The 21,985-nt window shown below is 45.4% G+C and overlaps 1 protein-coding gene across 4 annotated transcripts in view; it reads left to right on the top strand.

Annotated features, from left to right (window-relative positions):
- Nucleotides 1-21,985, top strand: part of itgb2 (integrin, beta 2) — a 112,125-nt gene that overhangs the window by 70,983 nt on the left and 19,157 nt on the right. For 3 of the 4 annotated variants that reach the window (XM_088383352.1, XM_088383350.1, XM_088383353.1), the window contains 2 exons: nt 10,608-10,827; nt 10,908-11,122. In XM_088383352.1, coding sequence (XP_088239478.1) covers nt 10,608-10,827; nt 10,908-11,122 — 435 coding nt within the window. Of the gene's footprint in view, nt 1-10,607; nt 10,828-10,907; nt 11,123-11,376; nt 11,919-21,985 lie in introns of those variants that run through there. The other variant, XM_088383351.1, reaches the window with a different exon arrangement.

Below are 21,985 nucleotides of genomic sequence, written 5' to 3'. Positions count from 1 at the left end.
AGGTTTCCGACCGCACCACAGCACTGAGACGGCTCTCGTTAAGATCTTCAACGACATTTACTTAAACACAGACAGTAGCAAAATCTCAGTATTACTGGATCTCAGTGCTACATTTGATACAGTTGATCACAACATATTACTAGAGCGTCTGGAGAACTGGGTGGGACTTTCTGGCATAGCACTTAAGTGGTTTGAATCCTACTTAAAGGACAGAGACTACTTTGTGTCTATAGGTAACTACACATCTGAACATACTTGTACAAATACATAACATAACCTGTGGGGTCCCCCAAGGTTCAATCCTGGGGCCTCTACTATTTAATATTTACATGCTTCCACTAGCTAAGATTATGGAAGAAAACAAAATATGTTACCATAATTATGCGGATGACACACAAATTCATATCACCCTATCACCAGGAGATTATAATCCCATACCAACACTGATTAAATGCATTGAACAATTCAATGACTGGATGTGCCGGAACTTTCTCCTATTAAACAAAGAGAAAACTGAAGTAATTGTTTTTAGAGCCGCAGATGAACGATTAAAAGTCACCACTCAGCTTCACTCAGTGATGCTAAAGGCCACAAACCAAGCGAGAAATCTTGGTGTAGTTATGGACTCAGACTTGAATTTTAATAGTCACATTAAAACTATTACAAAGTCAGCCTACTACCACCTGAAGAACATATCAAGGATTAAAGGTCTTATGTCTCAGCAAGACTTGGAAAAGCTTGTCTATGCTTTTGTTTTTAGTAAACTTGACTACTGTAACAGGGTTTTTACAGGCCTTTCTAAAAAGTCAATCAGACAGCTGCAGCTGATTCAGAATGCTGCCGCTCGAGTTCTCACTAAAACAAAAAAAAATAGATCCCATCACTCCAGTTCTGAGGTCCCTACACTGGCTTCCTGTCTGCCAAAGAATTAATTTTAAAATACTTTTATTGGTTTATAAGGCTCTCAATGGTCTAGGGCAGGGGTGGGCAATTAATTTTTACAAGGGGCCACATGAAAAACCTGAGTTGTGTCAGAGGGCGACACCTACAATAACTTATACCTGCTCAATTTTCTTCCATTTTAAAATGCACTAAATTACTTACCGTATTTGCCGGTGTATAAGTCGACTCGGTGTATAAGTCGACCCCCTAAAATTCGACGGAAATTTACGATTTTATGATATATCCTTTGTATAAGTCGAGCTCAATTGTTGCATTATATTAAACTTCAAAATTCAATCAGAAATATGCGAAATTTATTTACGAAATGTGTTCAAATACCGGGAGGCCGGGCGCATGCGCAGTGGCCGGAAATAGCTCCAGCCGAGTGGATCGGCTGTTTATAAGCACCGCAGAGGAGATCACGGAGCCTCATTCGACTTCCAGCGGCCGGCGAGCTCGCGCACGCCGCCCGGCACCACCGGGAGGCCGGAAATAGCTCCAAGCCGAGCGGATCGGCACTTTATAAGCACCGCGGAGGAGATCGCGGAGCCTCATTCGACTTCCAGCGGCCAGCGCACTCGCGCACGCCGCCCGGCACCACCGGGAGGCCGTGCACACGCGCCAAGTGGCCGGTAATAGCTCCCGCCGAGCGGATCGGCTCTTTATAAGCACCGCGGAGGAGATCGCAGAGCCTCATTCGACTTCCAGCAGCCGGCGAGCTCGCGCACGCCGCCCGGCACATCCGGGAGGCCGTGCGCACGCGCCAAGTGGCCGGGAATAGCTCCCGCCGAGCGGATCGGCTGTTTATAAGCACCGCGGAGGAGATCGCGGAGCCTCATTCGACTTCCAGCAGCTGGCGAGCTCGTGCACGCCGCCCGGCACAGCCGGGAGGCCGTGAGCACGCGCAGGGTGGCCGAAAATAGCTCCGGCCGGCGGATCGGCACTTTATAAGCACCGCGGATGAAATCGCGGAGCCTCATTCGACTTCCAGCGGGCCGCGCACTCCCGCACGCCGCCCGGTTCAAATTTTCTAAGTGCCAACGGCTCTTGCGCCATAAAGAGTCCGCCTTGGCTGGTTCCCCATGTCGGCCAGAACAAGTGAAAATTTCGCCTCTTCCCCTGGAAGTCCGGCCAAGTTTGGTGAATATTTTCTAAGTGCCAACGACTCAACCGCCGTAAAGTGTCCGCCTCGGCTGGTTCCCCATGTCGGCCACCACAAGTGAAAATTCGGCCTCTTCCCCTGGAAGTCTGGCCAAGTTTGGCAAATATTTTCAAAGTGCGAACGACTCAACCGCCGTAAAGTGTCCGCCTCGGCTGGTTCCTCCGGTCGGCCAGAACAAGTGAAAATTCGGCCTCTTCCCCTGGAAGTCTGGCCAAGTTTGGCGAATATTTTCTAAGTGCCAACGACATTCATTTAGACACGGCGATTGAATGTTTACGTACCGGTAGTTATTGTCGTTGCTTGACGCGCGATGACTCGCACATTCGCTCAATACCCAGTACTTCCCCCCAGCAGTCATCGTCGCTGCCTGGCTTTCGATGTACGCACAATGAGATGCATGAGGAACGGCCTTGGTTACCATCACATTTGAAGCGATGAATACGAAGTTACATTTTATGACTCGGTGTATAAGTCGAGGTCGATTTTTTTCGGTCGATTTTGGATCGAAAAAGGTCGACCAATACACCGGCAAATACGGTATTTTAAATAGCTGGTACTGGTAATTAGAAGAATACAATTATTCTGTTTATATTCATATTAAGCTATGTGAAATTGTGGCGTATAGGTCAAATAAAAAAATAATCATTAATCAGTACAATTTATTCTTAACTTCTTTAACTTTTCCTCAAATGACAAAGCAGCTGCGTCTCTGGGTGTGAAGTTTGATAAAAAGTCCTTGTTGGGCTTGCAGTTTTGCTCGCGATGCATTACCCTCTGTTGCACGCTGTTTATCAGACAGATGTATTTTTTCTCATGTCTGGTCGTGTAGTGGCGACTCAAATTATATTCTTTAAACACAGCGACCTTTGTGCCACAAACCAGGCACACGGCTTTACCTTTCAGTTCTGTAAAGAAATACTTGGCAGTCCATGTCTTGTTGAAAACACGGCATTCCTTGTCAACTTTTCTTTTCTTTTCTTTGTGTCAGCACGCATTTTGAGAGCAGCATTACTTGGTGCTGTTCACCTACACGCACAGCTCGCATGCACACACGCTTCACGGAAGTGCAACGCCTTTCAAAATAAAAGCAGCACAGTTGTATTGCATGTACGACACAGATTTTATTTATTCAGTTGTAATCAAATGTAATTTATGATTGCGGGCCGGACAGAGACACACAAAGGGCCGAATATGGCCCGCGGGCTGTATTTTGCCCGGGTTTGGTCTAGGCCCTACACCAGGGGTGGGTAAACTTTTTGACTGGCGGGCCGAATTTTCTTCTAAATTTTGATCGGGGGGCCGAACCAGGAGCAGATGGATGTAGTGTTTGTGTGAAGTAATAGAAATGACATGTAAAGGTCATTGCATAAAAGGTTTGTACTTTTAGTAGGTAGTAAAGCATGGATATTCACAAAAAGCTTTTTGAAAACAAATGCATTTATTAACAGCATTAAAAAAATATTTCACCAAAAAACTACTATCAGTGATTCTCAATAAATAGGACACTGTTATTATGAATAGTAGTTTCCATCACTTCAGTGCCTGCAGGTCAAATTTATAAAATATGTATATCTAATGAGGCGAAATCTCCCTTAGAGATAGGGTGAGAAGCTCGGTCATCCGGGAGAGACTCGGAGTAGAGTCGCTACTCACCCACGTTGAGAGGAGCCAAATGAAGTGGCTCGGGCATCTTATCAGGATTCCTCCTGGACGCCTCCCTGGGGAGGTGTTCCGGGCATGTCCCACCGGTAGGAGACCCTGGGGATGACCCAGGACGCGCTGGAGAGACTATGTTTCTCAGCTGGCCTGGGAACGCCTTGGGATCCCCCGGGATGAGCTGGATGAAGTGGCTGGGGAGAGGGAAGTCTGGGAGTCCCTCCTAAAGCTGCTGCCCCCGCGACCTGACCCCGGATAAGCGGAAGAAGATGGCTGGATGGATGGATGGATGGATGGATGGATGGATGGATGGATGGATGGATGGATGGATGGATGGATGGATGGATGGATGGATGGATGGATGGATGGAGACTAGTTCTCCTAGCTTCTCATGTGGAATTCTTTCCCATTCTTGCTCGATGAACCGCTTCAGTTGTTCAACAGTCCGGGGTCTTCCCTGACGTATTTTACGCTTCATAATGCGCCACACATTTTCAATGGGAGACAGGTCTAGACTGCAAGCGGTCCAGGGGAGAACCTGGACTCTTTTACTTCGAAGCCACGCTGTTGTAACGTGCAGAATGTGGCTTGGCATTATCTTGCTGAAATAAGCAGCGGCGTCCATGAAAAAGACGTCGCTTGGACAGCAGCATATGTTGCTCCAAATGTTGAAAACACGGCATTCCTTGTCAACTTTTCTTTTCTTTTCTTTGTGTCAGCACGCATTTTGAGAGCAGCATTACTTGGCGCTGTTCACCTACAAATGTAGGTCACCTATTCCATGGGAACTACCGTATTTTCCGGACTATAAGTCGCTCCGGAGTATAAGTTGCACCAGCCATAAAATGCCCCAAAAAGTGAAAAAAAACATATACAAGTCGCTCCGGAGTATAAGTCGCATTTTGGGGGCAATTTATTCGACAAAATCCCACACCAAAAACAGTCATGAACGAGCAACAACAGGCTGAACGATAGCAACAACAGGCTAAACGATAGGTATGCTAACGTGACAAACAAACAAAGAGCTGAGAATGGGCCTGACGTAACATATAGAGTGATTAAGGACAACTATTACATGAATAACATGTTTATAAAACCATCAGTGTCACTCCAATTCATTAAATAGCAACAACAGGCTAAACGATAGGTATGCTAACGTGACAAACTCAAACAAAGAGCTGAGAACGGGCCTGACATAACATATAGAGTGATTAAGGACAACTATTACATGAATAACATGTTTATAAAACCATCGGTGTCACTCCAATTCATTAAATAGCAACAACAGGCTAAACGATAGGTATGCTAACGTGACAAACTCAAACAAAGAGCTGAGAACGGGCCTGACGTAACATATAGAGTGATTAAGGACAACTATTACATGAATAACATGTTTATAAAACCATCGGTGTCACTCCAATTCATTAAATAGCAACAACAGGCTAAACGATAGGTATGCTAACGTGACAAACTCAAACAAAGAGCTGGGAACGGGCCTGACGTAACATATAGAGTGATTAAGGACAACTATATTACATGAATAACATTTTTATAAAACCATCGGTGTCACTCCAATTCATCAAATCCATCGATCGTTCTTTGTCAACAATGGGTGCGCACGGCTGAGGGCGCTTGCACTTCAAAATATTCCACAGGCTCATATAACGATAGATAAACTATATTTCAAATAACTATAATACAAGGCAATAATATTATCAAACCATCCGTGCACTTTAATTCCATTAAATCCATCAATCAAATTCCTCGTCCTTTGTCAACATCGCCGCGCGTGCGCCCTGACGTCAGCCTCGTCTTTATTCCACAGATCTACTATATAACTATATTATAGCGTTAACAAAGTACAAGGATAGACGTGGGTTTGGTAAACGGCTCTTTATTAAACAAAACAAACTTCCAAGCGTGTGGCGGCGTGGACTTCCAGACAGACTGGGCGTGCGTAATGGCCATGTCCGAGCCCCGCGCACCGTTCGCGGACAGCCACTCGGCCGAGCGCCGGCCCCCGACTCAGTAGAGTAGGACCAGGTGTGCGTAAAAGCCATAATAGTTTTTCAAACCTTCTATGTCACTCCAAATCCTTAATTCCTTCAAACTCTTTGTCCTCCGTGTCACTTAGAAATGATCACCGCTAATGATGCCGGAAGTCCTTATGTGGGCACGTTTGTATGTAAACAACCGCCGCGCCGCGCTACTGACGTCACTTGAAATAGTAATCCATTGGTACATCACGGTTCTCCAAACTTTCTTTCTGCTGTTCGATTACTGTTTTCAGCTGCATATTTTACAACTTGAAGTTTGTAACCTGCAAAATATGAGTTTCTTTTTGGTGCCATTTTTCTTAAGCCCACCCAGTTGATGAGTCACGGCCAACGGTGAAATTTAGAGCGCCCTCATCCAGTTTCGTCTGAAAATATAATTTTTTTTGGTTGTTTTATCAAAGTCAAAATCTGCTTTATCGTCGATTTTTTTTTATATACTAAGACACACAAAGAGATTGAAATAACGTTTCCACTATCCCTCTGTGAGATAGTACACATATGCATACAAGCAACACAAAAAAAAAGAAGGCACAAACAATGAATAAATAAGAGTGTTGAATAAATGATAAATAAACAAATAATAAATAATAATAATAAATATAAGAGGAGCAAAAATGGAGCAAGTGTACATACAGCAGACAGTGGACTTGGATATGGTCCTTTAAAGTGTTAATTGCTTTATTTGATGTTTTCTCTATTTTTTATGTTTTGAATATGTTCAAGATAAAGATATAAAAGCATGTGAAGTGATCAACTATACTAAAAATAACATGGGAAGTGGTCAACTATACTTGTAAGTGATGTCTTAATGATCAAGTAAAAATTTGTGAAAAAAAACATAAGTCGCTCCTGAGTATAAGTCGCCCCCCCACCCAAACTATGAAAAAAAACGCGACTTATAGTCCGGAAATTACGGTAACATGCTGCATGCATCCTGAAAGACACGGACTGCAGCGACAATGTCACCCATCACAGATGCTGGCTTTTGAACTTTGTGTTGATAACAGTCCCGATGGTCCGCTTCCTCTTTGGTCCGGAGGACATGACGTCCAGTGTTTCCAAAAACAATTTGAAAATGGACTCATCAGACCACAAAACACTTTTCCATTGTGCATCAGTCCATTTTACATGAGCTCGGGCCCAGAGAACCCGGCCCCGTTTCTGGATGTTGTTCGTAAACAGCTTTTGCTTTGCATGATAGAGTTTTAACCTGTACTTACTGATGTAGTGACGAACTGTATTTACTGACAGTGGTTTTCTGAAGTTTCCCTGAGCCCATTTGGTGAGATCCTTTACACACTCATGTAGGTTTTTAAGGCAGTGCCGTCTGAGGGTTCGAAGGTCACAGTCATTCAGTCATGGTTTCCGGCCGTGGCGCTTACGTGCAGTGGTTTCACCAGATTTTCGGAACCTTTTGATGATATTATGGACTGTAGATATCCAAATCCCCAAGTTCCTTGCAATTTTGCTGTGAGAAATGTTCTTAAACTGTTCAACTATTTTCTCACGCAGTTGTGGACAAAGTGGTGAACCTCGCCCCATCCTTACTTGTGAATGACTGAGCATGGTTGGGGAGGCTCCTTTTATACCCGATCATGGTACCCACCTGTTCCAAATTAGCCTGATTACATGTGGGATGCTCCAAATAGGTGTTTGATGAGCTTTTCTCAGCTTTCTCAGTGTTTTTTGCCACCTTTCCAACATCTACTGGACGTGTTGCAGCCATGAAATTCAAAGTTATTTATTATTTGGCAAAAAACAAGTTTATCAGTTTGAACATGAAATACGTATGTTGTCTTTGTAGTGTATTCAATTGAATATGGGTTGAGAAGGATTTTCAAATCGTATTTTGTTTTTATTTACATTTTATACAATTTCCCAACTTCAACTGAATCTGGTTTGTACATTTTCCTGTGCACTTTTTCGAGTTTCACATCACACAACTGTAGGGTTTTTATTTACTTGTCCCCTGGTTCGTTGCACTTCCGGATCCCGTCAATCCACTGTTGTCAGACGAAGGCAGACCTAAGAAGCTGGCCCAGCGAAGAATTTTCTTCCCAGGTCTTTTCTTTCCAGGTCCTTCTAATGGACGCTGGCTTGTCGACAGTGCAGCACGTCCTCCTCCGTCGGTCAGCAGTGGGTATGTTGGAATCCGGGTCACGGCACCAAAATCTTAGAGTGGTGTTCCCTCTAACTTATTTGCAAGAACCACATGGAAGACAGTATGCCCTTGAGCACTTGCAAGTGGAGAATTCGTTCGTCACTGTGCGTACAGCGATGTTCGAACAAAGTCTGACTTAGGCCTCTTGCAAGAGCATATTTTTTGATAGAAATAGGGTGGGGGTGAGAGTGGACGGGATGGGGGTGAACCCCTGGCCTCTGGTCAAATCATATTTTACGATGTGTAAACAGAAAACTTGGATTGCTTCTTCTGCAGCTGGTTAATCAGTTCAAAGGATCTTAGCACTTTGTTCTACTACTTTGTTAAGACAGGACAAGTTTGGTTAATTATTACAGGTTACATTCCAACATAATCATAGGATCAAACTAATCTATCAACCCTAACATATCCCTCCTGTTTATCATATGATTATGTCACCCCAATCAACAAACACAAGCAAGAAAATATAATGAAGAAAGAATCGTAAAAATAAAACAAATTAAAAAAACAGAAACAGTATATTATTGTATCCATCACTTGCGAGGCATTTTCGATGGTCAAATCATTTAGTTTCTGTAAAACATGCTGTTTAGCCGACTAAACAGCATTTATGCAATCCACGTTTTGCAGCAAATTATAGTCATCACATCCGACATGCCTGAGAAGTTGTATTTGCACCTGTGCTACGATTTTACCTTAACTTATACTGCACTGTAACTGTTTTATTTAGATTTTTGCTCATTTTAATTTTAATCAACTGGTTTGAATGTTTTTTAATGTCCATGTGCTTTTAAAGACCAAGGAAATTGTTGTTGACTTCAATAACTACTGCCCCGTGGCACTGACACCCATCAGTGCTTTGAGTGGCTTGTCATGACACACATCAGGTCTATTCTCGCCCCCACCCTTGACCCCTTCCAGTTTTCATACCGAGCCAAACGGTCCTCTGAGGATGCAATCTGCTCTGCCCTCCACGCAGCCCTCACCCACCTGGAAAAAAGAGACTCGTATGTGAGATTGCTGTTTGTGGACTTCAGTTCTGCTTTCAACACCATTGTACCACAACGACTCATCTGCAAACTCGACAAACTGGGACTCAGTACCTACCTCTGCAACTGGCTACTGGACTTCCTCAGTCAGAGGCCTCAAGTAGTACATGTTGGCGACAATATCTCAAGCAGCATCACGCTGAGCACGGGGGCCCCCCAAGCCTGCATGCTCAGTCCGCTGCTCTTCACCCTGCTGACGGATGACTGCACTGCAACCGACAGCAACAACCACATCGTGAAATTTGTTGACGACACAACTCTGGTGGGTCTCATCACCAAGGGCGACGAGACTCAATACAGGTTGGAGGTCGACCTTCTGACCACGTGGTGCAGGGGCAACAACCTCCTGCTGAACATCAGCAAGACCAAGGAGATTGTTGTTGAGTTCCGGAAGGGTCACACCCAACACCTGCCACTGACCATCGACGGTGCTGTGGTGGAGCGAGTTCGCAGCACCAGATTCCTGGGGGTGCACATCAGTAAAGACCTCTCCTGGACCACCAACACTGCATCACTGGCGAAGAAAGCTCAGCGCTACCTGTATTTCCTGCGGAAACTCAGGCGAGCAAGTGCTCCACCAGCCATCATGACCACATTCTATCGAGGCACCATTGAGAGCGTCCTCTCCAGCTGTATCGCTGTGTGGGGTGGAAGCTGCACTGAGTACAACAGGAAGGCCCTGCAGCACATAGTGGACACAGCTGGAAGGACTATTGGTGCTTCACTCCCCTCCCTGAAGGACATTTACACCTCCCATCTCACCCTCAAGGCGACCACGATTGTGAGTGATGTGAGTCACCCCGCTCACACTTTGTTTGATCTACTGCCCTCTGGGAAGAGGTACAGAAGCCTGCGCTCCCACACCACCCGACTCACCAACAGCTTCGTACTCCAGGCTGTTTGGATCCTGAACTCTCTCCCCCCTTCACCATTGGCTACATGACGTCCTGGCCTTTTGGGCCACAATAGCTGCCTTGCACTACTACTCCACTTGCACTACTCCTCCCGTACTTTTGCGCTATTATACTGACTGTCGGCTGTATGCACAATTGCACCATTTCCACCAAGTTGGTCTTATTTATTCGTTGGTCTTATTTATTCATTGTATGTGCCTTCTTATTTTTACTTTTTGCATGTGTTATATGTCTTGTCACCGTGGGATAGTAGGAAACGTAATTTTGATCTCTTTGTATGTCTCGACGTGAAGAAATTGACAATAAAGCAGACTTTGACTTTGGTATATATATATATATATATATATATATATATATATATATACGTGCACCCTCACATGTGCTTATTCGTTATTTAAAAATTAAAAGTTATATTGGAGTGTACGTTCAAACAGACCAACAGCTACGTATATAGTAACAATAAACATTGCGCACGGTGTTTTAGCTTTGACAGGTAGAGATTTGAATGTGGAAAACGTGCAAATCCATTTTAGGATCTTGGGAATCGCTGATAAGTTGCATTTACCTGACCACTAATACTTACGTTACAGTTTTGTTTTCAAATATCCTTTTCAAATAATTAAGTGTATAATAGTCCATTTTCTTTCTGTTTGTTGCAACTGACAGGAAATGGTAAATGCAACTGCGGCAAATGTGAATGCCACCCAGGCTTTGATGGCTCAGCATGTCAATGCACAATATCAGAAGAGGGGTGTCGTACCCCGAATAATACCATTTGCTATGGCAGAGGGAATTGCAAGTGTAACCGTTGTGACTGTAAAAACGGATACCAACGTCCACATTGCCAGACATGTCTTGGTTGCCCTGATGCTTGCCAAATAAAATTGTAAGTAGTTTAATCATTGAGCAATTTTGAAGTTACAGAATGAAACGGACCATATTTATTTTTATTTTCATTTTTTTCAGAAATTGCATCGAATGCCTTGGCTTTGAATCTGGCCCTTTTAAAAAAAATTGCAGTATGGCTTGCAGAGATAGCCTTTTGCATAAAATGGTAGATCAGTTCACTATTTCGAGTATGCTGTGCCAGCAAAGGGACTCGAATGCGTGTTGGATCAAATTCAAGCTGGACCAACAGTTTGGAGAAAATAAGTACATGGCTGAAATTCTGAAACACAGAGGTAAGATCCCATGTAAATATATTCCATCTTTTATGTGGACCCCTACACAGTGTTGTAAAAGCCTCAGGTTATGTTTGTTTGTTATTTTATTTGTTTTGTTTGTTGGTTGGTTTGTTTGTTCCAGCTTGTACATTGTCACCATTCATCATGATTTCATTTTATGTACTGTTAACACATCACTTGCCGAATTGGGAAACATGTTGAAGCAAATCATCATCTTTTTCAAGCTTAGGAGCTCATAAAATCTTCTGCAGGATTGATGACCCTTCCAGATTGATGACACACCAATTGCCCAGGCAACTTTCAAGCCAGGACCCTCATTTCTTTTATATCGGGAGCATAGGAACCTGCCTGCAGTAGTAGATAATACAAACATAATAGCAGATACAGACATAATGACTCACGAAACATTTCATCATGATGACATGTCATGTTAACCCTGGTATTGTTTTATCAAGGAACTCTTCACTTTTCTTTTAAAGACGGTCAGATTCGCAGATATCTTTTTTCTGTTTGACACCTCCAACTGTGACTTTGTAGTGTGGTGTCAATCTGTTGTTACTCAAATATCAACATTCCTGTGAGACAAAAATTATCTGGCCTTAGTTTGAATACACCTTGCACATTATCCGGCAGCATCTTTTTGGAAGATTTGTCCATATTTAGTCATGTAGTGTGTTTGATGAGATAACGAAGCTTGAGTCTGTCAGCATTAAGTAAAAGACCATCCATCCATCCATCCTTATGCTTGAATATGGTGTTCATTATGGACAATCCATGTTGAGCACAGAAGTCCAGTCATAGAACACCACTCTGATTCTGATCGGTGGGGCCGTTCTTCCCAATCCCGCCCTTCCAGGTCTCACTGTCATTGCCCACGTGAGCATCAAAGTCACCCAGCAGAAAAATGGAGTCCCCAGAAGGAGCGCTTCTTCCAAGGGCTCCAAAAAGGGTGGGTACGCTCAGCTGCTGTTTGGTGAATAGACACAAACAACAGTCAGGACCTGTCAGCCCACCCAGAGGCGGAGGGAGGCTACCGAGGTGAACCCCAATGTGCAGGCGCCCAGCTGGGAGGCAATAAGCATGCCCATAAATGTTTGGCGCCGCTCACCATGGGCAACCTCAGACTGGAAGAGAGTCCTCTCGAGAGGACTGGTACCAGAACCCAAGTTGTGTGTGGAGACAAGTCCCGACTATATCTAGTCAGAGCTTTTCTGCCTCGCACACCAGCTCAGGCTCCTTTACTACCAGAGAGGTGACGTTCCACGTTCCTAGAGCCAGCTTCTATAGCCGGGAATTGGACCCTAAAGTCCCCGCCTTTGGCCACCGCCCAGCTCTTTCTGCACCCAACCCCTTTGGCCCTCCCTCAGGTGGTGAGCCCATGAGAAGTAGGACGACCCACGTTGCCTTTTCGGGCTTCACCTGGCTGGGCCCCATGGGTGAAGGCCCAGCCACCAGACCCTTGCCTTGGAGCCCCGCCTCCAGGCTTAGCTCTAGAGAGGGGCCCCGGCAATCCGCGTCCGGGCAAGGGAGAATTGAGTTGATTTTTATTTATCGAGTAAAAGTCAAAAGGTATAAGATTATTTGTGTAGTAAGTTTATAGTGTAAAATTCTAACTGCAGATTTTTGTTGTTTGAAGAGCGGTTCCAGTGAGGTTTTATAGGTATGTCCTGTCACGGCCCTCCCCTGCCTGTTGTGGGAGGCTTGGCAGGCAGGGGTGGGGCTGACTGAGTGGTGACACGTGTGCTGTTAAATTGTTTGTGCAGTGCTCATTCACTCTCTCTGCTCTCTCCCCCACCAGATAACACTTTTGGGTTTTTGTCTCCAGTTCATCTTCCATTCCATTATCCTTGATTTACTCATGTCAACACATTCGCACCCGCACATTCATTTGCATTCATACACTGCATACAACACTGATTCTTACTCACACTTATCATTATTGTTTGTAAAATAAACCATCTTGATTGGCCTGATCCCTCTGAGTTATTTCCCTAAAGTTAGTTTTGTTTGTGTTGTGATTTGCCATCGAGCCAGGCTTGTTACAGTCCTAAAACATAGTAGGTGTTCTATTAGTGCTGAATTGTTGACATATTAACTTTATTTTGGAGCCTCTGTTGGACAGAGATGCTTTATGCTAATTTCTTGTGTAATTATAAAAAATACAGTTTTCATCTTAAGAGACAATCTACTTTGACTTCCAAAATTTTACATTCATAAACACTTTCAATGGTGTAGCAGTTTACGATTAACTATATTTCCTCGTATAAACTCTTCTTCCCCTAAGAATTTTATTTTTGAGAGGGTTAATTGACAATTTATTAATGCTGAACTATGTCAATAGATTAGAAATATTTCTATTTACAGTAATCATCCAGCGGTTTACGGCGGCACAGTGCCATACTGGTTAGCATGTACGCCTCACAGTTCAGAGGTTGCGGGTTCTTTTCCACCTCCGACCCTCCCTGTGCCTGTGTGGGTTGTCCCCGGGAACTACGGTTTCCTCCTACATCCCACAAACATGCTTGGTAGGCCAATGGGGCACTCCAAATTGCCCATAGGTGCGAGTGCGTGTGTGAATGGTTGTTCATCTCTGTACGCTGCGATTGGCTGGCAACCAGTTCAGGGTGTCCCCCGCCTACCGACCGATAACTGCTGGGATAGGTTCCAGCACGCCTGCGACCCCCGTGGGGACAAGCGGTACAGGTAATGGATGGATAAATGGATCAAGCGGTTTTGGTCAGCTCCAGAGCCGGAATTATTGGTGTCATCCGTAAACATTACTATTTTGAGATTTTCACACACATTCATATTAATTAGTCTGTCATTTATACACAATATAATTAATTTGGGCCCTAAAACTGACCACAGATGATGTCCAAACCTTTTGACCACTTGTTCCCGCTGAGGGACAACCACGAAGACCCACTATACAGAACCGTCACTAGGCAGATCAACAGCTTCAGTGACAGGCTGTTGACACCATCTTACTCCACAGAAAGGCTGAGGGGTTCATTCCTTCCCCATGCCGTGAGACTTTTTAACTCGTTGCGGGGGTTAGGGGCGCATTCACGGTCATGACACTGTTTATTGTTTATTTATTTGATGATTTAATTATTAATATTAACTTATTTATTTAATTTAATCAGATCTATTCTCTTTCTCTCTTTTGTTATTGTTTTTGTTGTGTCCGATGATTATGTTGTCTATCTGTTTAAGTCAAAGTCAAAGTCAGCTTTATTGTCAATTTCTCCACATGCCAAAGACACACAAAGAAACCGAAATTTCGTTCCCCCCTATTCCACGGTGACAAGATATGGCCCACAACAGACAAACAAGTAAACAAGTATAACAACAGCACTGAATAAATAATGAATAAATAACACAACAAATAAATAAATAAGAGGAGCAAAAAAAGGAGCAAGTGAGCGTACAGCAGACAATCCAGAAAATAGCGCAACAGTGCCGCACGCTACGCAGAAGGGGGTAGCGAGTTCAGGGTCCTAACAGCCTGGAGAAAGAAGCTGTTGGCGAGTCTGGTCGTGCGGGAGCGCAGGCTCCTGTACCTCTTCCCAGAGGGCAGAAGGTCAAACAAAGAGTGAGCCGGGTGACTCACATCTCTCGCAATCGAGGTTGCCTTGCGGGCGAGATGGGAGGTGTAAACGTCCTTCAGGGAGGGGAGCGAAGCACCAATAATCTTACCAGCCGTATTCACTATGCGCTGCAGGGCCTTCAAGTTCTGTTCAGTGCAGTTACCACCCAGACAGCGATGCAACTGGTGAGGACGCTCTCAATGGTGCCACGGTAGAATGTAGACAGGACTGCCTGAGGAGCACATGCACGCCTGAGCTTCCGCAGGAAGTACAGGCGGCGCTGAGCTTGCTTTGCCAGTGACGAGGTGTTTGCGGACCAGGAGAGGTCCTCACTGATGTGCACCCCCAGGAACTTGGTGCAGCTCACCCTCTCCACCACAGCACCGTCGATGATCAGCGTTTTGTGTGACCCTTCCGGAAGTCAACAACGATTTCCTTGGTCTTGTTGACGTTCAGCAGGAGGTTGTTGTCCCTGCACCACGTGGTCAGAAGGTCAACTTCTGACCTGTACCGAGTCTCGTCGCCCTTCGTGATGAGACCCACCAGAGTCGTGTCGTCAGCAAACTGTATGTATTTATGTATTTAAGTGCTGGCAATTGAATTCCCCCCGATGATCATCCCCTGTTGGACCGACCGACTGATCGACCTACCTAAAAGCTTTTCTTTAGTCTGAGAATATTAAAATACTATTTAATTTTTTGTCTCGGGCCACGTTGATGTTTCAATGTAATCTGTAAGTGCGTATACAGTTGAATCTTGAAACCATATTGATTATTACACAATTCAGTCAAACCTCTGCATAAGAATTTAATTCATTCCGAGACCTACTTCGTATGTTGAAATATTCGTATGTTGGATCAAATATACACTGTAATTCGTTTAATTCGTTCAACAGACAAGAAAACAACGATGACTCCTTAATACTGTGTAACAATAAAAAACATAGCAATAAATCAAATGCATTATATCAGAGAGATGTAAAAAGAAATAAATTACAAAGAAATAATAAAAAGGGGTTTTTATTGTCACTGTACCTTCGAGACACAGAGATGTGTTTCGTAACTTACTGTAACTCGAAGGCGAGCGTCTGGTGGCCGGGCCTTCACCCATGGGGCCCGGCTGGGCACAGCCCGAAAAGGAAACGTGGGTCCCCCTTTCCATGGGCTCACCACCTGTGGGAGGGGCCAAAGAGGTCGGGTGCATTGTGAGTTGGGCACCGGCCAAAGGCAGGGACCTTGCCGGTCCAATCCCCGGCTGCAGAAGCTGGCTCTTGGGACAAGGAATGTCACCTCTCTGGCTGGAAAGGAGCCCGTGCTGGTGTGTGAGGCATAAAAGTTCCGACTAGACCAGGGGTGGGCATTTAATTTTTACAAGGGTCCACATGAAAAACCTGAGTTGTGTCAGAAGGCCACACCTACAATAACTTATACCTGCTCAATTTTCTTCCATTGTAAAATACACTAAATTATTTATTTTAAATAGCTGGTACTGGTAATTAGAAGAATACAATTATTCTGTTTATATTCATATTAAGCTATGTGAAATTGTGGTGTATAGGTCAAATAAAAAACAATCATTAATCAGGACAATTTATTCTTATCTTCTTTAACTTTTCCTCAAATGACAAAGCCGCTGCATCTCTGGGTGTGAAGTTTGATAAAAAGTCCTTGTTGGGCTTGCAATTTTGCTCGCAATGCATTAGCCTCTGTTGCACGCTCAGACAGATGTATTTTTTCTCATGTCTGGTTGTGTAGTGGCGACTCAAATTATATTCTTTAAACACAGCGACCTGTGTGCCACAAACCAGGCACACGGCTTTACCTTTCAGTTCTGTAAAGAAATACTTGGCAGTCCATGTCTTGTTGAAAACACTGCACTCCTTGTCAACTTTTCTTTTCTTTGTGTCAGCACACATTTTGAGAGCAGCATTACTTCGCGCAGTTCACCTACACGCACAGCTCACATGCACGCACGCTTCACGGAAGTGCGACGCCTTTCAAAATAAAAGCAGCACAGTTGTATTGCATGTACGACACAGATTTGTTTTATTTATTCAGTTGTAATCAAATGTAATTTATGATTGCGGGCCGGACAGAGACGCACAAAGGGCCGGATATGGCCCGCGGGCCGTATTTTGCCCAGATTTGGACTAGACAGTCGGATTTGCCTCCACAGACAGTTTGGGTTCCGGTACAAGCCCTCTCGAGAGGGGCTGGACTCTCTTCCACTCTGGAGTTGCCCACAGTGAGAGGCGTCGAGCAGGTGTGGGTATATTTATTGCCCCCCAGCTGGACGCCTACACATTGGGGTTCACCCCGGTGAACAAGAGGGTAGCCTCCCTCTGCCTTCGGGTGGGGGGATGGGTCCTGACTGTTGTTTTTGTCTATGCACCAAACGGCAGAGTACCCACCCTTCTTGGAGTCACTGGAGGAAGTGCTGGAGAGCGCTCCTTCTGGGGACTCCATCGTTCTACTGGGTGACTTCAATGCTCACGCGGACAATGACAGCGAGACCTGGAAGGGCGTGATTGGTAGGAACGTCCCCCCCGATCTGAACCCGAGCGGTGTTCTATTATTGGAATTTTGTGCTCGACACGGATTGTCAAAAATGAACACCATGTTCAAGCATAAGGTTTAGGAATGTGATTGAGAGGAACGGACTCCCTGATCTGAACCCAAGCGATGTTCTATTATTGGACTTTTTTGCTCGTCACGGATTGTCAATAATGAACATGTTCAAACATTAGGGTGTCCATGTGTGCACTTGGCGGCCGAAGGTTTTGGACACTTGGTTGACGATAGGGGCGGAGCTGTCAATTGATCACCACCTGGTGGTGGGTTGGCTCCGATGGTGGGGGAAGATGCCGGTCCGACCTGGCAGGCCCAAACATACTGTGAGGGTCTGCTGGGAACATCTGGCAGAATCTCCTGTCAGGAAGAGCTTCATCTCCCACCTCCGGCAGAACTTTTCCCACATCCCGGAGGAGGTGGGGGATATTGAGTCAGAGTGGTCCATGTTCCGCGCCTCCAATGTTGAGGCAGCCGACGGGAGCTGTGGCCGTAAGGTCATTGGTGCCTGTCGTGGCGGCAATCCCCGAACCCACTGATGGACACTGGCGGTAAGGGATGCCGTCAAGCTGAAGAAATAGTCCTATCGGGCCATTTTGGCCTGCGGGACTCCGGAGGCAGCTGACAGGTACCGGATGGCCAAGCGGAACGCGGCTTCGGCTGTTGCTGAGGCAAAAACCCGGGCGTGGGAGGAGTTTGGCGAGGCCATGGAGAATGACTTCTGGACGGCTTCGAGTAAATTCTGGTCCACCACCCAGCGTCTCAGGAGGGGGAAGCAGTGCAGCGTCAACACTGTCTACTGTGGAGATGGCGTGCTGCTGACCTCGACTCGGGACGTCGTGAGTCGTGGGGAGAATACTTCGAAGACCTCCTCAATTCCACCTACACGCTTTCCATTGCGGAAGCAGGGCCTGGAGACTCTGAGGCGGACTCTCCAATCTCTGGGGTCGAAGTCACTGAGGTAGTTAAACAACTCCTCGGTGGCAGGGCCCCAAGGGCGGATGAGATCCGCCTGGATTTCTTAAAGGCTCTTGATGTTGTGGGGCTGTCATGGCTGACACGCCTCTACAATATTGCGTGGACGTCGGGGATGGTGCCTCTGGATTGGCAGACTAGGGTGGTGGTTCCCCTCTTTAAGAACACCCTCCGTTCCAATTACAAGGGAATCACTCCTCAGCTTCCCTGGTAAGGTCTATTCAGGGGTTGCTGGAGAGGAGGGTCCGTCAGGAGGTCGAACCTCGGATTCAGGAGGAACAGTGTGGCTTTCGTCCTGGCCGCGGGACAGTGGACCAGCTCTACACCTTCGGCAGGATCCTCGAGGCGGCATGGGAGTTCGCTCAACCAGTCCACATGTGTTTTGTGGACCTGGAGAAGGGGTTTGACCGTGTCTCTCGGGAGGTTCTGTGGAGGGTGCTTCGGGAGTACGGGGTGCAGAGCCAACTGATAAGGGCGGTTCGGTCCCTGTATCACCGATGCCAGAGTTTGGTACGCATTTCCGGTAGTAAGTCTGATTCGTTCCCAGTGAGGGTTGGACTCCGCCAAGGCTGCCCTTTGTCACCGATTCTGTTCATAATTTCTACGGACAGAATTTCTAGGCGCAGCCGAGGCGTTGATGGTGTCCGGTTTGGGGACCTCGGCATCGCGTCTCTGCATTTTGCAGACGAAGTGGTGCTGTTGGCTTCTTCAAGCCATGATCTCCAGCTCTCACTGGAGCGGTTCGCAGCCGAGTGTGAAGTGGTCGGGATGAGGGTCAGTACCTCCAAATCCGAGTCCATGGTTCTCGGTCGGAAAAGGGTGGAATGCCCTCTCCGGATCGGGGATGAGATCCTGCCCCAAGTGGAGGAGTTCAAGAAACTTGGGGTCTTGTTCACGAGTGTGGGCAGGATGGAGCGCGAGATCGACAGGCGGATCGGTGCAGCGTCGGCAGTAATGCGGACTCTGTATCGGTCCGTCGCGGTGAAGAGCCAAAAGGCAAAGCTCTCAATTTACCGGTCGATCTATGCTCCTACCCTCACCTACGGTCACGAGCTATGGATCGTGACCGAAAGAACGAGATCCCGGATACAAACGGCCGAAATGAGTTTCCTCCGCAGGGTGTCCGGGCTCTCCCTTAGAGATAGGGTGAGAAGCTCGGTCATCCGGGAGAGACTCGGAGTAGAGCCGCTGCTCCTCCACGTTGAGAGGAGACAGATGAGGTGGCTCGGGCATCTCATCAGGATGCCTCCTGGACGCTTCCCTGGGGAGGTGTTCCGGGCATGTCCCACCGGTAGGAGACCCCGTGGACGACCCAGGATGCGCTGGAGAGACTATGTCTCTCGGCTGGCCTGGGAACGCCATGGGATCCCCCGGGATGAGCTGGATGGCTGGTGAGAGGGAAGTCTGGGAGTCCCTCCTAAAGCTGCTTCCCCCGCGACCCGACCCTGGATAAGCGGAAGACAATGGATGGATGGACTTACTGTAACTAAGGACTTCAAACTAAGCTTTTTTTTTTTAATAAATTTTGTATTGTATTCATTTTTTTAATACAATTCGCATAACGTTATATTAAAACCGACTTCGCTTATTTATTATTTATATATTTTTCTTTACATTTTTGATTACATTCCAAAATGTATTGTTATACTGCTTGTTCATTTTTAAAGAACTTATCATAATATTCCTTCTTTTCTTTTCTCAAGACCTTAACCATATTTCTTATCCATATTTCAATATGCATATTTTGCAGAGAATTTTTCAGAACTATCCTTTAAGAATTGTTTTCATAAGTAGTTTTGTCTGCATGACACACAAAAGAGCTGCTCTCTTTTTTACTAATGTCTTTTCCCAAAGCCCTGATTAAGGGGCAATGTTTATCATAGAGCTGAAGCAATGTTTTCAGAAAACATTCATAATAGAGTTTTCCCTACTCTACCTTTTATACAAGAACCACACGTGAGACAGCTTGTTCATTTTACACTTGGAACCAGAGAAAGCCATCATCACCCTGTGTGGTACAGAGGTGCTTGAAAGCAGTCTTGACTTTCATCTCTTATGAGGAACTATTTATTGAGAGAAAGCAGGTGTGGGGGTGAGAGGTAACAGGTAATCTCTGCAAATTGGTTTGGTTGGTCAGTGAAGAGGGTTTTATCTCTTTGGTTTACAAAGTTGTGTAAACAGATACTGGTGGAGCATCTTTAGACAACAAGCTAAGCAAGAACATTTGCACAACCTTGGAAAGTTTCAACAACTCAAGGGAATGTGGAAAGTTTCAACAGTTAATGATTTTAGTTTCACATTTCAACATAATCATACGATCTCCTGCCAGCCACCGCCTTCTTGCCTGCTTGGAGTAGTCGTGAGAGGCGGAGAGGGAGGGGTAGGGCAAGAGGAAAGGGCTGCTCTTCTGACACGCACGCACAAAGAACGAACAAAAGAAGCCAGACCCGACACGACTCAGTAGCAAATTGACATCACGTGAAAATGAGGCCGCCCCATGCCCACCGAACAAATTTGAGATGGAACGGATTGAGCTAGAAAATTGGTGTATTTTTTTCTTTTCTTGAGGGTGCTCGTGCGCACCCACGTAGATTGTGCCCTGGGCGGTCGCCCATATTGCCCATAGCAAAAATCGGCCCTGCACATTACTTAGTTATATATACAGTATATCACTTCATATGTTATTTTCACACGAAACTGAATGAGGGCGCTTTAAGCCTGTGGAATGCTTGGAACTGGAACTGACGATGAGTCTGACGTCAGCAAGAGGACGCGCCGCATCTACTTCCGGAGTCCATGGAGTTGTTTGTATTATATATTTTGATGGATCTAATGATTTGGAGTGACACGGATGGTTTGATAAACTAATTTATGTTGGAGTTATTTGAATAACTCTTAATATGTTACGTCAGACACGTTCTCAGTTCCTCGTTTGTGTTTATGTAACGTTAGCATACCGTACCATTCAGCCTGCTGTTGCCTATTCATGTCTATTCTTGGTGTTGGATTTTCGCAAACAAATTTTCCCCAAAAACGTGACTTATACTCCAGTGCGACTTGTATATGTTATATGTTTTTTCTTCTTTATTATGCATTTTATGGCTGGTGCGACTTGCACTTCGTAGTGACTTATAGTCCGGAAATTACGGTATTAGTAGTATTACCGTATTTTTCGCACCAAAAGGCGCATTAGATTAAAGGCGCACCCTCATTGAATTTTTTATTTTAGAAATTATTTCATATATAGGGCACATCGGAGTAAGAGGCACATAAAATAGAAGCTATACTGCAACAAACTGAGGTTGACTAGGGTTGCGGTATGCACCCACTAGCCAATAACCAATGAGCCCTCTGTAAACAATCACGTTTCTCAAACCAATGAGCCCTCTGTAAACAATCACGTTTCTCAAACTATCTCCTATAAAATAATCAGAACTGACTAAAGTTTGATCTAACGCATTGGTACTGCTTACCTATGTTTCCCTTCCATATCGATCCGTAAATTTACTCGAAACATTAACAGATTAGCCTATTTTGACATGAAATATCCTCGTGCGTATACTATAGCATTAGCCACCCGCAAACTCCCATGAGCCTCAGCAAAGTGTAAACAATCGCGTTTCTCAAACGATTTCCTATAAAATGATCGGAACTGACTAAAGTTCGATCTAACACATTGGTACTGCTTACCTATGTTTCCCCTCCATATCAAGCCGTAAATTTACTCG

The sequence above is a fragment of the Syngnathus floridae genome, chromosome 8 (assembly GCF_059516105.1).
Source record: "Syngnathus floridae isolate MCC-2025c chromosome 8, RoL_Sflo_1.0, whole genome shotgun sequence".
Taxonomy (NCBI): Eukaryota; Metazoa; Chordata; class Actinopteri; order Syngnathiformes; family Syngnathidae; genus Syngnathus; species Syngnathus floridae.
This window is presented reverse-complemented; position numbering and strand designations above follow the sequence as displayed.